Raw genomic sequence first — 11,535 nt, 5'->3', positions numbered from 1 at the left:
AGATTAAGGGGAGACCTAATAGAAACTTACAAGATAATACATGGCTTGGAGAGGGTGGACGCTAGGAAATTGTTTCCGTTAGGCGAGGAGACTAGGACTCGTGGACACAGCCTTAGAATTAGAGGGGGTAAATTCAGAACAGAAATGCGGAGACATTTCTTCAGCCAGAGAGTGGTGGGCCTGTGGAATTCATTGCCGCAGAGTGCAGTGGAGGTCGGAACGCTAAATGTCTTCAAGGCAGAAATTGATAAATTCTTGATGTCACAAGGAATTAAGGGCTACGGGTATGTGGGTAAGTGGAGTTGAAATGCCCATCAGCCATGGTTGAATGGCGGAGTGGACTCGATGGGCCGAATGGCCTTCCTTCTGCTCCTATGTCTTATGTTATTATTATGTTGACTGGTGTTGGCCAGTTCAATGGATTGAATGGTGTACTTTTGCTCCTAAATATGAAGGAGCCAAAGTTAAATCCTGGGGGAATCCAGAGCTGCTCATGTGGGGTTAGGAAGATAAGTCTTTACAGGTGATTAATTGTATCACTCTTATTGTCTTTGTTTGGACAGTCAGTGTTGACTCCAGCTCAGTGGGTGGATTACTGCTGAATATTATCATGAATTGATCTAGATCAGTATCTACACTTCAGAGTGCAATTGGAGAGAGTGATTCAAGAGCAGAAACCCTGTATGATTACTCTTCTGTAGCCAGGGGTGCTCAACCCAACTGCAATATCTCTTCTGCTGTCACAAAGGAGATAAATTAACACAGCACAGTCTGATAATGACACTTTAGAACTGATTCATGTCATTTGTAAGACAGTGGATTAATTTTTAATGCACTGAAAGGGTTTCATTAGCTAGAGACAAGATATTTGACTTGTTGGGGAAACCTGAAATAGGGTTCAAAGTCAGTCAAATTCATTAAGGAGTTCAAGAGAGATGTCTTCATTCAGAGAGTTGTGAGGATGTGGAACATGCTACCATGATGAAAAGTATGAAAGTATTTAAGGAAACCCGATCTAAATACAACAGGGAGAAAAGGATAACAGGATATGTTGATAGGATTAAATGTCTTCAGTTGGGAGGGGACATATGTGGACATAGAACATAGAGCAGTACAGCACAGAACAGGCCCTTCAGCCCACGATGTTGATCCTCATGTATGCACCCTCAAATTTCTGTGACCATATGCATGTCCAGCAGTCTCTTGAATGTCCCCAATGACCTTGCTTCCACAACTGCTGCTGGCAATGCATTCCATGCTCTCTCAACTCTGTGTAAAGAACCCGCCTCTGACACCCGCTCTATACTTGCCTCCAACCAGCTTAAAATTATGACCCCTCGTGTTAGCCATTTCTGCCCTGGGAAATAGTCTCTGGCTATCGACTCTATCTATGCCTCTCATTATCTTGTATACCTCAATTCGGTCCCCTCTCCTCCTCCTTTTCTCCAATGGAAAAAAGTCTAAGCTCAGTCAACCTCTCTTCATAAGATAAGCCCTCCAGTCCAGGCAGCATCCTGGTAAACCTCCTCTGAACCCTCTCCAAAGCATTCACATCTTTCCTATAATAGTGCGACCAGAACTGGACAGTATTTCAAGTGCGGTCTAACCAAAGTTATATAGAGCTGCAACAAGATTTCATGACTCTTAAACTCAATCCCCTTGTTAATGAAAGCCAAAACACCATATGCTTTCTTAACAACCCTGTCCACTTGGATGGCCATTTTAAGGGATCTATGTACCCGCACACCAAGGTCCCTCTGTTCCTCCACGCTGCCAAGAATCCTATCTTTAATCCTGTGCTCAACTTTCAAGATTGACCTTCCAAAATGCATCACCTCGCACTTATCCAGGTTGAGCTCGATCTGCCACCTCGCAGCCCATCTCTGCATCCTGTCAATGTCCCGCTGCAGTCTACAACAGCCCTCTATACTGTCAACGACACCTCCAACCTTTGTGTCGTCAGCAAACTTGCTGACCCATCCTTCAATCCCCTCATCCAAGTCATTAATAAAAATTACAAACAGTAGAGGCCCAAGGACAGAGCCCTGTGGTACACCACTCACCACTGACTTCCAGGCAGAATATTTTCCTTCTTCTACCGCTCACTGTCTTCTGTTGGCCAGCCAATTCTGTATCCAGACAGCTAAGTTCCCTTGTATCCCATTCCTCCTGACTTCTGAATGAGCCTACCATGGGGAACCTTATCAAATGCCTTACTGAAGTCCATATACACCACTTCCACAGCTCGACCCTCATCAACGTTTCTAGTCACATCCTCAAAGACTTGCATGGATCTTTTGGGTTAAAAGACCTGTTTCTGTGTTAAAATGCTATGTAGCCATAATTTGTAGAAAGAATGTTAAGGCAGATGGTGGGACTGAACCATGAGACGAGAGCAGGAAAAATGTGCTTAGGGTGTTTGTTCCATTTATTCCCCTAGCACAGCTGTAGTGGCCTGTAAATTCACTGTGTGTAGTGTCTGACTTGGGGAAAATAGAAAGCACATTAGAAATGTTTGTGTCACAGCTATTAGACCAACTGCGGACTTCAAATTCATCCTTGCAGGTTCTGTAGAGAGATTCCAAGTCGTGCCAATTAGACAAATCTGTCAGTCAGTGTTATAAAAACCCCTGTGTTGTTGGTGTTGTGCTTATAATGCATTCGATATGTATTCAAAAACATGTTAGAGGTAACTTGCAACAGTCAGTAATCTATGTATCAGGGTATATTCCCCATTTAGAATCTTTAAATCCATCACTGGTCATAGTCTTCAGAATCTGAGAAATAACCTGAGAGCTGCATGCAAGCAAGATTAGATAGTGAGAGAGATGTTCCAGTCATGGTTGGAAACCCATTCTTGAACAAGCAAAGGTGGATGACAAGCAAGAAAAATAACATGAAGAAGTTAATGGGGGAGTGTAAGGGCAATGAGAGTTCATTAATAAAAGGGTGTTTGAGAATCAAGACAGGAGGTGCAGCAGAGTGATGTGTTGAGTTGGGGACAAGGACGGTGACGTGGGGTGATCTAAGTATTAAGGAGGTACGTGGACAGCATCAGACAGCATGATCGGATTTTGGGGGGCCAGAGGAGCTGATTGGCAGTGACCATGTCAATGGCCATCTTGGGAAGTGTGGAGGAGTAGTGTAAACATTATTAAGTTGCAATGTCAAGTCGAGAGGTTCAAGGAGGACAGTTGGAGGCCAAGTTTAATGTAGTGGGTGTGCACAGAGGGATTTGTGTGGAAACGGACTGTCAGAATAGGACAAGGGACAAGGGGAGACAGTGGTCTAGATGAATGTGAGGTGTTGCTTTTTGGTAGCACCAACCATGGCAGACTTAAAATGTGAAAGAACTGCAGCTGCTGTAAATCAGAAATAAAAACAGAAACTACTGAAAAGTTCAGCAGGTGTGGCAGCATCTGTGGAGAGAAATTAGAGCTAACGTTTTGGGTTGAGTGACCCTTCCTCAGAACAGGAGTAGGGCAGGATTTATACAATTAATGGTAGGGCCCCGGGGAGTATTGCTGGACAAAGAGACATGGTGTGCAGGTGCATAGTTCCGTAAAAGTGGAGTTGCAGGTAGACAGTGTGGTGAAGAAGGCGTTTGGCATGCTCACCTTCATTGATCAGGACATTGAGTCTAGGAGTTGGGATGTCATGTTGTAGCTATATGGTACATTGGTACCAATCTGGTTTCCCTGTGACAGGAAAGATGTTAAGCATGAGAGGATGCAGAAAAGATTGATAAGGATATTGCCAGGACTGGAGGGTTAGAGTTATGGGGAGATGCTGAATAGGGTGGGATATTTTTCCCTGGAGCGTCAAAGGCTGAGAGGTGACCTTACAGAGACTTATAAAATCATGAGGGGCATGGATAGGGTGAATAGCCAAGGTTTGTTTCCTAGGTTGGGGGAATCCAGAACTAGAGAGCATAGGTTTAAGGTGAGAGGGGAAAGATTTAAAAGGAACTGCAGGACAACTTTTTTCACACAGACGGTGATGGATGTATGGAATGAGCTGCCAGAGGAAGTGGTGGAGGTGGGCACAATTACAACATTGAAAAGGCAAAGAGTTGGTATATGAATATGAAGGGTTTAGAGGGATATGGGCCAAATGCAAATGGGACTAGCTCAGAGTGAGATATCTGCTTGGCACGGATATATTGGACTTGAATGGTCTGTTTCTGTGCTGTATGATGCTAAGTGTCATACCTGAAACAATGAGGGGCACAAATAACAAAGAAAATTTACAGCCCAGGAACAGGTCCTTCGGCCCTCCATGCCTGAGCTGATCCAAATGTATTGTCCAAACCTGTCGGTCAATTCCTAAGCATCTGTGTGTCCCTCTGCTCCCCACCTACTCATGCATTTATTCAGACACATCTTAAATGAATCTACCGTGCCTGCCTCTACCACCTTTGTTGGCAACGCGTTCCAAACACCCATCACCCTCTGTGTGAAGTACTTGCCGCGTGTATTCCCCTTAAACTTTCCACCTCTCACCTTGAATGTGTGACCCCTCGTTATTGAATCCTTCACCATGGGAGAAAGCTTGTCTCTATCCACCCTGTCTATACCCTTCATGATTTTATAAACCTCAATCAGGTCCCCTCTCAATCTCCTTTTTTCTAATGAAAATAAACCTAACCTACTCAACCTCTCTTCATAGCTAGCACCTTCCATACCAGGCAACATCCTCGTAATCCTTCTCTGCACCCTCTCCAAAGCATCCACATCCTTTTGGTAATGTGACCAGAACTGTACACAGTATTCTAAATGCGGCCGAACCAATGTCTTGTACAATGTTAACATGACTTGCCAGCTCTGATACTCAATATCCCATCCAATGAAGGCAAGCATACTATATGCTGCCTTGATCACACTACCCAACTGTGCAGCAACCTTCTGGGTACAATGGACCTGCACTCCCAGATCTCTCTGCCCATCAACTTTTCCCAAGGCTGTTCCATTCATTGTATAATTTGCTCTAGAATTACACTTGCCTAAATGCATCATCTCACATTTGTCTGGATTGAAATCCATCTGCCACTTTTCTGCCCAACTCTACAGTCTATCTATATCCTCATGTATTTTCTGACAGGCCCTTATGGTTTCTGCTACTCCACCAATCTTCATGTCATCTGCAAACTTGCTGATCATACCAACAGTGCCCTCTCCCAAATCATTTATGTATATTACAAACAACAGTGGCCCCAATACTGACCCCTGTGGAACACCACTGGTCACCTTTCTCCATTTCGAGAAACTCCCTTCAACTACTACTCCCTGTCTCCTGCTGCTCAACCAGTTCTTTATCCACCTAGCAAGAACACCCTGCACACCATGTGACTTCACTTTCTCTATTAGTTTACCATGAGAAACCTTATCAAACGCCTTACTAAAGTCCACGTATGTGACATCAACAGCCCTTCCTTCATCTAACAACTTGGTCACTTCCTTGAAGAGCTCTATTAAGTTGGTAAGGCACGATCTCCCCCGCACAAAACCATGTTGCCTATCACTGATAAGCCCATTCTTTTCTAAATATAAATAGATCCTATCCCTCAGTACCTTCTCCAGCAGTTTTCCCACCACTGACGTCAGGCTCACTGGTCTGTAGTTACCCGGAATATTCCTACTACCCTCCTTGTACAGGGGACAACATGAGCAACCCTCCAGTCCTCTGGCACCTCACCTGTACTTAAGGATGTCACAAAGATATCTGTGCATTATATTGTTTGTGTCACTCTTCCTGTCTGGATGTAAACCATCAGTTGGTGTTTTTGTCATGATGTGAGGGGACTGTGAGTCAATCTCAAATCAGCACCAAATCAAGCTGGATGCTCCATTACAATGTTATAGAAGTGGTTGATTGTCGATGTTTTTGAACCATCTGTTGTGTCCATAGAGTTGGACTGACTTTAAATGTTCTGTGGCACAATTTGTAGAAGAGCAGTTGTCTTCCAGTATCATATGAACAGTCTCTCTCATTTTCCTCACTCCAACAGTGTACAACTGGCAACTCTGACCTACCCTACCATAGCCAATAGACCCCAGTAGTTGATATTGCCGTGTACACCACGCCCCAACCCCCAACTATTCTGAACCACCACAACTGTCAGCATTCTCCCATTTCGTTGCCACCCTTCTCCCAGCCAACATTCCATATGTGGCCCTGCAGTTACTTTTGGTCTGAGAAAAGCTGGGTGTATTGTAGCTGTTCAGGTGAAGCTGTGCGCAACTGATTTTTGCTTTCATGATAGCTGATCAATTCCACTGTACTCCCTGGTTTGAAGATCTTTGTGATGTTAGAATGATGTGATATGGTGCTGAATCAACACAAATCTTGATTTCATTCCTTAGTGGGGAAGACGTCACTACACCAAGGAAGCAAAGGTCTTGCAGGATCGTTGCTCCAGGTCTCTGCCAATCAGAAAAACAAGCTCAGTGACCCTGCAAGTGGCTCTTTTAGGTAGGAGGCTGATTTTTCGTTTAAAACCCAAAGCTGGGAGGGAAGTGTTACAGTTGCACACAAGAGGGCAGCATCCAGTGAACTTGCTCAACAAATGTTCAATCAGAACAAGTTCATGCAAGGTATAAACTAATCTGAAGAAGCTTCCTTGATATATTAATGTACTCAATTGGGGAAATGTGCTTCAGGCGTTGACTGATATATCAATAAATCTTTAAGTTTGGTAATTAATCTGTCACAAGGGTAGCTTCTTTCACTGGATTTTTTAAAGCTTCTCTCTTTAATTGCTGTTTCAGTTTTTGATATATTTTTACATTGAAGATGAATGGCAGTGAATGTGCCACTGTAGATTTTTTAATAATTGGAAAGTTTATTTTCTTGAATTAAGAAATTAAAACAATGGTAACCTGCTGCAGTTGCACTGTTTCTGACAAAGAAACACAGCCTGGACATAATTTGCATTTGAACCTTTAACCTCTCCTACAGCCAAAACAGTGTCTGAGAGTTGGGCCTGAAGGCAACGAGCCAGTAACCTGTATTAATCCTCTGTATGCTGACTGGTCCTGGCCGTACACAGCATGTGTGCAGAATTTGTTAGTGGCTCCAAGGCAAATTGACTGCTGCAGCAGTGGCGAAATTCAACAAAAAAAACCAAAGCTATTAATGTTTTTGTTATTAAGTTGTCCTTAATGTTATATTGCTGTAAAGGTATTGGTAATTTTTTTCTCCCCCAGTTCCTGGCAGCTACAGTTTGCTCTGTTATGTTGCATTAACGCAGGGGTAGTGGGGAGAAAGAAAGGACTCCATGCTTGGGGAGGCATTAAACTCAGAGGGGTAGAAAGTGGGGTTGTGTCTGTGTTCATTTTACTTCTCTGCAACAGAGATGATTTTTTCAGGGAGATTTTTGAGAGCAGTTACCATGTAATTGGCAAAGTGCTTGTTATCAGAAAGACAATCTTCCATTCTGCTCCTCCTTTCTGCCCATCACCCTATGTTGCTAGACGAGTTGCAACAAATCCCACAATTACTTGTCAGCTGGTTTTGAGACGACAGACCTAACGAAGAGGTAAGGTGATAAAGGAGACAACCAAGCTACCTTTCCACTGTCCTCCTCTAACAGTCCCAGGAGGGAGATGATAAAGAGTAAAGCTTGTTCTATATATAGGAACAAATTACTGCAGATGCTGAAATCTACTGAAAGCAACAAATGCCGGAGATCACAGCAGGTCAGATAGCATCCATGAAGAGGGAGAAAGCAAACGTTTTGAGTCTAGACGATTCTTTATCAGTAAAGTGTGGAGAGGATAGCATTTATGCAACAGTATGGGAGTGGGGGCAGGAGCTAGAGGTAGTGGATGTCGGGTGCCAGTGGAGAAAAGATGTTGATAGTTCAAATTAAGTGATCAGAATGTGAGAATGGTAGAACAATGGTGTGTCTCCTGCCAGACTTGTAAGGACTAAGTGGGATGGGGGGAATGGAGGACATGGTAACAAACTGAAAGAAAAGGAAGAAATGTTCACAATGTAAAGGTGTTGAACTCAATATTAAGAACAGAAACTTAGAGTTATGGTGGAAGATTGGCTTTCTGATAACAAACAGTTTGCCAATTGCATGGTGAAGTGCCAAGTTTGAAGCAGGACCCCAACCCTTCCATAGCTGGTAATTTTAACACCGCATTCTGCTCACATGTCCACATGTCTAACCTCCGTCTGCTGCAGTGTTCAAGTGAAACACATTGCAAACTGGAGAAACAAAGCCCATCTTCAGACGAGGCATTCTACAGCCTTCTGGACTTAAATTGAGTTCAACGCATTTAAATTGTGAACATTTCTTCATTTTTAGTTTATCATGTCTGCCTTGCATTTTCAAGTCAAGCAGAAGACATGCTATTGTTCTGCCATTCTCATATTCCAATCACTTAATCTGAAGTATCAACATCTGTTCTTCGCTGGCACCCTACACTACCTCACCTCCCCCTTCCCAAACTATAGCATAAATACTGTCCCCTCCACACTTCAGTTCTGATGAAGAGTCATCTAGACTTAGTGTTAGCTTGCGCTCTCTCTCCATGGATGCCGTCTGACCTGCTGGGATCTTCAACATTTCAGTAGAGCTCTTTCTAAACTCCCCATCAAGCTCTCCCTCACTGGGCAAAGCACATGTTGACGACAGAGTGGCACTTTGCGCTAACTACTTTGTGTAGACCCTCATGATTCTGGATGGAAGGCTCATTTTCAGCTCAGAGAGCAAACCTACATCCAGAACCTCAACCTGAGCTACAAATTTTCTCAAAACTCGCTAGACCCTCATAATTTTGATCATCTATACCAAATCTCCCCTTAACCGTCTCTAAGGAGCACAGCTTCACCAGTCTGTCTCTATAGCCAAAGTCTGAAGACTTCAACATGAATCTTTTAAGTGCATTGGAGAATTGGGCACTATCATTGAGACTGAATGTTTTTATTGCATTAACCTCAAAGTCTTTTCTTCGTACTTTTTCTCTATCTGTAAAGGCCAAGATTGTGTGTGGCTTTTAAAAACCACTTTCCCACCCTTGCCTGCCACATTCCTTGATTTATGCACATGTATTTACTCCTCATCCTCTTTTAAATTTAAGCCTTTACATTATTTCAGTCTTTGATCCAAATACATCACTTCTCTCTTCTCTACATTACATTTGGTTGGCCTCACGTCCATGCATTGCTGTCTTTAAGTCCCCGTTCTCACGGTTGGCTATAATTCCAAGTTTTGGCACATGAAAATTTTTAAATTGTGCCCTGAATCTTGGCCATTAATACATATCATGCAAAGCAACTCTTAGTATCTGCCAAAGCTTTTGTGTTTGTCAATTTTTGGTAAAATAATATTCCTTTGAAATGACTTGGGATGTCTTATCTTTTTAAAGGTGCTGTATAACAGCTAGTTCTTAACATCATTATATAAAAAACTCCAGGCTTCCACTTCTCAACTATTCTGCCAGTCAGTGGCTGCCGTTTAAAAGTATCTCATCAAATATATTATGCTTCAGGTAACCTTGAGGATCAGTTTGGATGGAAAGTAGGCTTTATTTCATTCACTTCAGAATAGTGATATGTGGCTTAAAATGCACTCGAGGTGTGACCCAGATTTGAAAGGCCAAAATTTATTACTGCAGGATATTTTCACAGCCCAAGTGTACTTTTCTTGATGCGACCTGCTTGAAAGAGGTGAGGTTTGATAGATTTTAATATCGATAATTTAAGGGAATAGGAATAGAAGGATGCTGCTTCATCCTCTGAACCTCTTTGCCTTTCCATAAGATAATAGCCAATCTGTGATATACTCCATATATTCTTTCCCATATTGCTCCATGCCTACAAATAACAAATATCTAATGGTCACAGATTCAAATTTAATAATTGATCTGGCGTCTGTTGGTGTTTGTGAAAGAAATTTCCAAATTACTTTGACCCTTTTGTAGAAGTGTTTCCTAATTATATGCCTCAAAGATCTGGTTCTAATTTTTAAACAATTCTTCAGCTCCTAGATCAGTAGAAATATATTTTGTCTTTCTCTAGTTTACATTTTACCCTTCGACCAAATCTCCTCTTGTAATTCCAGGGATATGATCTTCATTATCACATCGTCTGACAATTTAACCCTTGGATTTCAGGTATCATTCTGGTAACCCTGTGCTGTACTTTCCCCACAGCCACTATATACTTCCCTAGTAATGCTCATAATTCTCCAAGTGTTCTGTAACCAGGGGCTTTGTAAAACTCCAGTACGTGTTTTTAATGCCTTGCATTCTAGCCCTCGAGATGTAAAGCACAGTATTCCATTTGTCTTTTTAGTTTTTTTTTAGATTACGTTACAGTGTGGAAACAGGCCCTTTGGCCCAACAGGTCCACACCGACCCGCCGAAGTGCAACCCACCCATACCCCTACATTTACCCCTTACCTGACACTAGGGTCAATTTAGCCTGGCCAATTCACTGAACCTGCACATTTTTTGGAATGTGGGAGGAAACCGGAGCACCCGGAGGAAACGCACGCAGACACGGGGAGAAAGTGCAAACTCCACACAGTCAGCCGCCTGAGGTGGGAATTGAACCCGGGTCTCTGGCGCTGTGAGGCAGCAGTGCTAACCACTGTGCCACCGTGCCGCCCTATCCATGATATTTGATGGTCTTTTTGGACTTCCTCTGTTACCCGCTTAGGAGCAAACCCAGAAGGCTGACTCCAACTCCTGCTCTGATGTTGCCCTGTTCTGAAATAATTGGATCCAAAATGGTTGACCTTACGTTTTCCCATCCATAGAAGTTGTTTGCCACAATTTTGGCCTTGGACTAAAACTGTCAATATCTCTGTAAATTTTCACAATGCATCTTTGGCAAATTTGGACATGTGTATTGCCATCCCTTCATAGAGTCATAGAGATGTACATCATGGAAACAGACCCTTCGGTCCAACCCGTCCATGCTGACCAGATATCCCAACCCAATCTCGTCCCATCTGCCAGCACCCGGCCCATATCCCTCCAAACCCTTCCTATTCATAAAGCTATCCAAATGCCTCTTAAATGTTGCAATTGTACCAGCTTCCACCACATCCTCTGGCAGCTCATTCCAGACTCGTACCACCCTCTGCGTGAAAAAGTTGCCCCTTAGGTCTCTTTTATATCTTTCCCCTCTCATCCAAAACCTATGCCCTCTAGTTCTGGACTCCCCGACCCCAGGGAAAAGACTTGGCCTATTTACCCTATCCATGCCCCTCATAATTTTGAAAACATCTATAAGGTCACCCCTCAGCCTCCGACGCTCCAGGGAAAACAGCCCCAGCCTGTTCAACCTCTCCCTATAGCTCAGATCCTCCAACCCTGGCAACATCCTTATAAATCTTATCTGAACACTTTCAAGTTTCACAATATCTTTCCGATAGGAAGGAGACCAGAATTGCACGCAATATTCCAACAGTGGCCTGACCAATATCCTGTACAGCCGCAACATGATTTCCCAACTCCTGTACTCAATACTCTGACCAATAAAGGAAAGCATACCAAACACCTTCACTATCCTATCTAC

At 43.2% G+C, this 11,535-nt stretch overlaps 1 protein-coding gene across 7 annotated transcripts in view; it reads left to right on the top strand.

Annotated features, from left to right (window-relative positions):
• The window catches only part of LOC122558192 (transcription initiation factor TFIID subunit 4-like), a 356,856-nt gene that overhangs the window by 91,690 nt on the left and 253,631 nt on the right, over positions 1 to 11,535 (top strand). For all 7 annotated transcript variants that reach the window (XR_006314065.1, XM_043706504.1, XM_043706510.1 and 4 more), the window contains exon 10: positions 6,363 to 6,471. Coding sequence is in view for 6 of the 7 variants with exons in the window: in XM_043706504.1 (XP_043562439.1) it covers positions 6,363 to 6,471 (109 nt within the window). In the remaining variant the exon portion in view is untranslated. The remainder of the gene's footprint in view (positions 1 to 6,362; positions 6,472 to 11,535) is intronic.

This window comes from Chiloscyllium plagiosum, chromosome 17, assembly GCF_004010195.1.
Source record: "Chiloscyllium plagiosum isolate BGI_BamShark_2017 chromosome 17, ASM401019v2, whole genome shotgun sequence".
In the NCBI taxonomy this organism is placed as follows: domain Eukaryota; kingdom Metazoa; phylum Chordata; class Chondrichthyes; order Orectolobiformes; family Hemiscylliidae; genus Chiloscyllium; species Chiloscyllium plagiosum.
The sequence above is the reverse complement of the archived record's forward strand: the minus strand, read 5'-3'. Positions and strand labels throughout refer to the sequence as shown.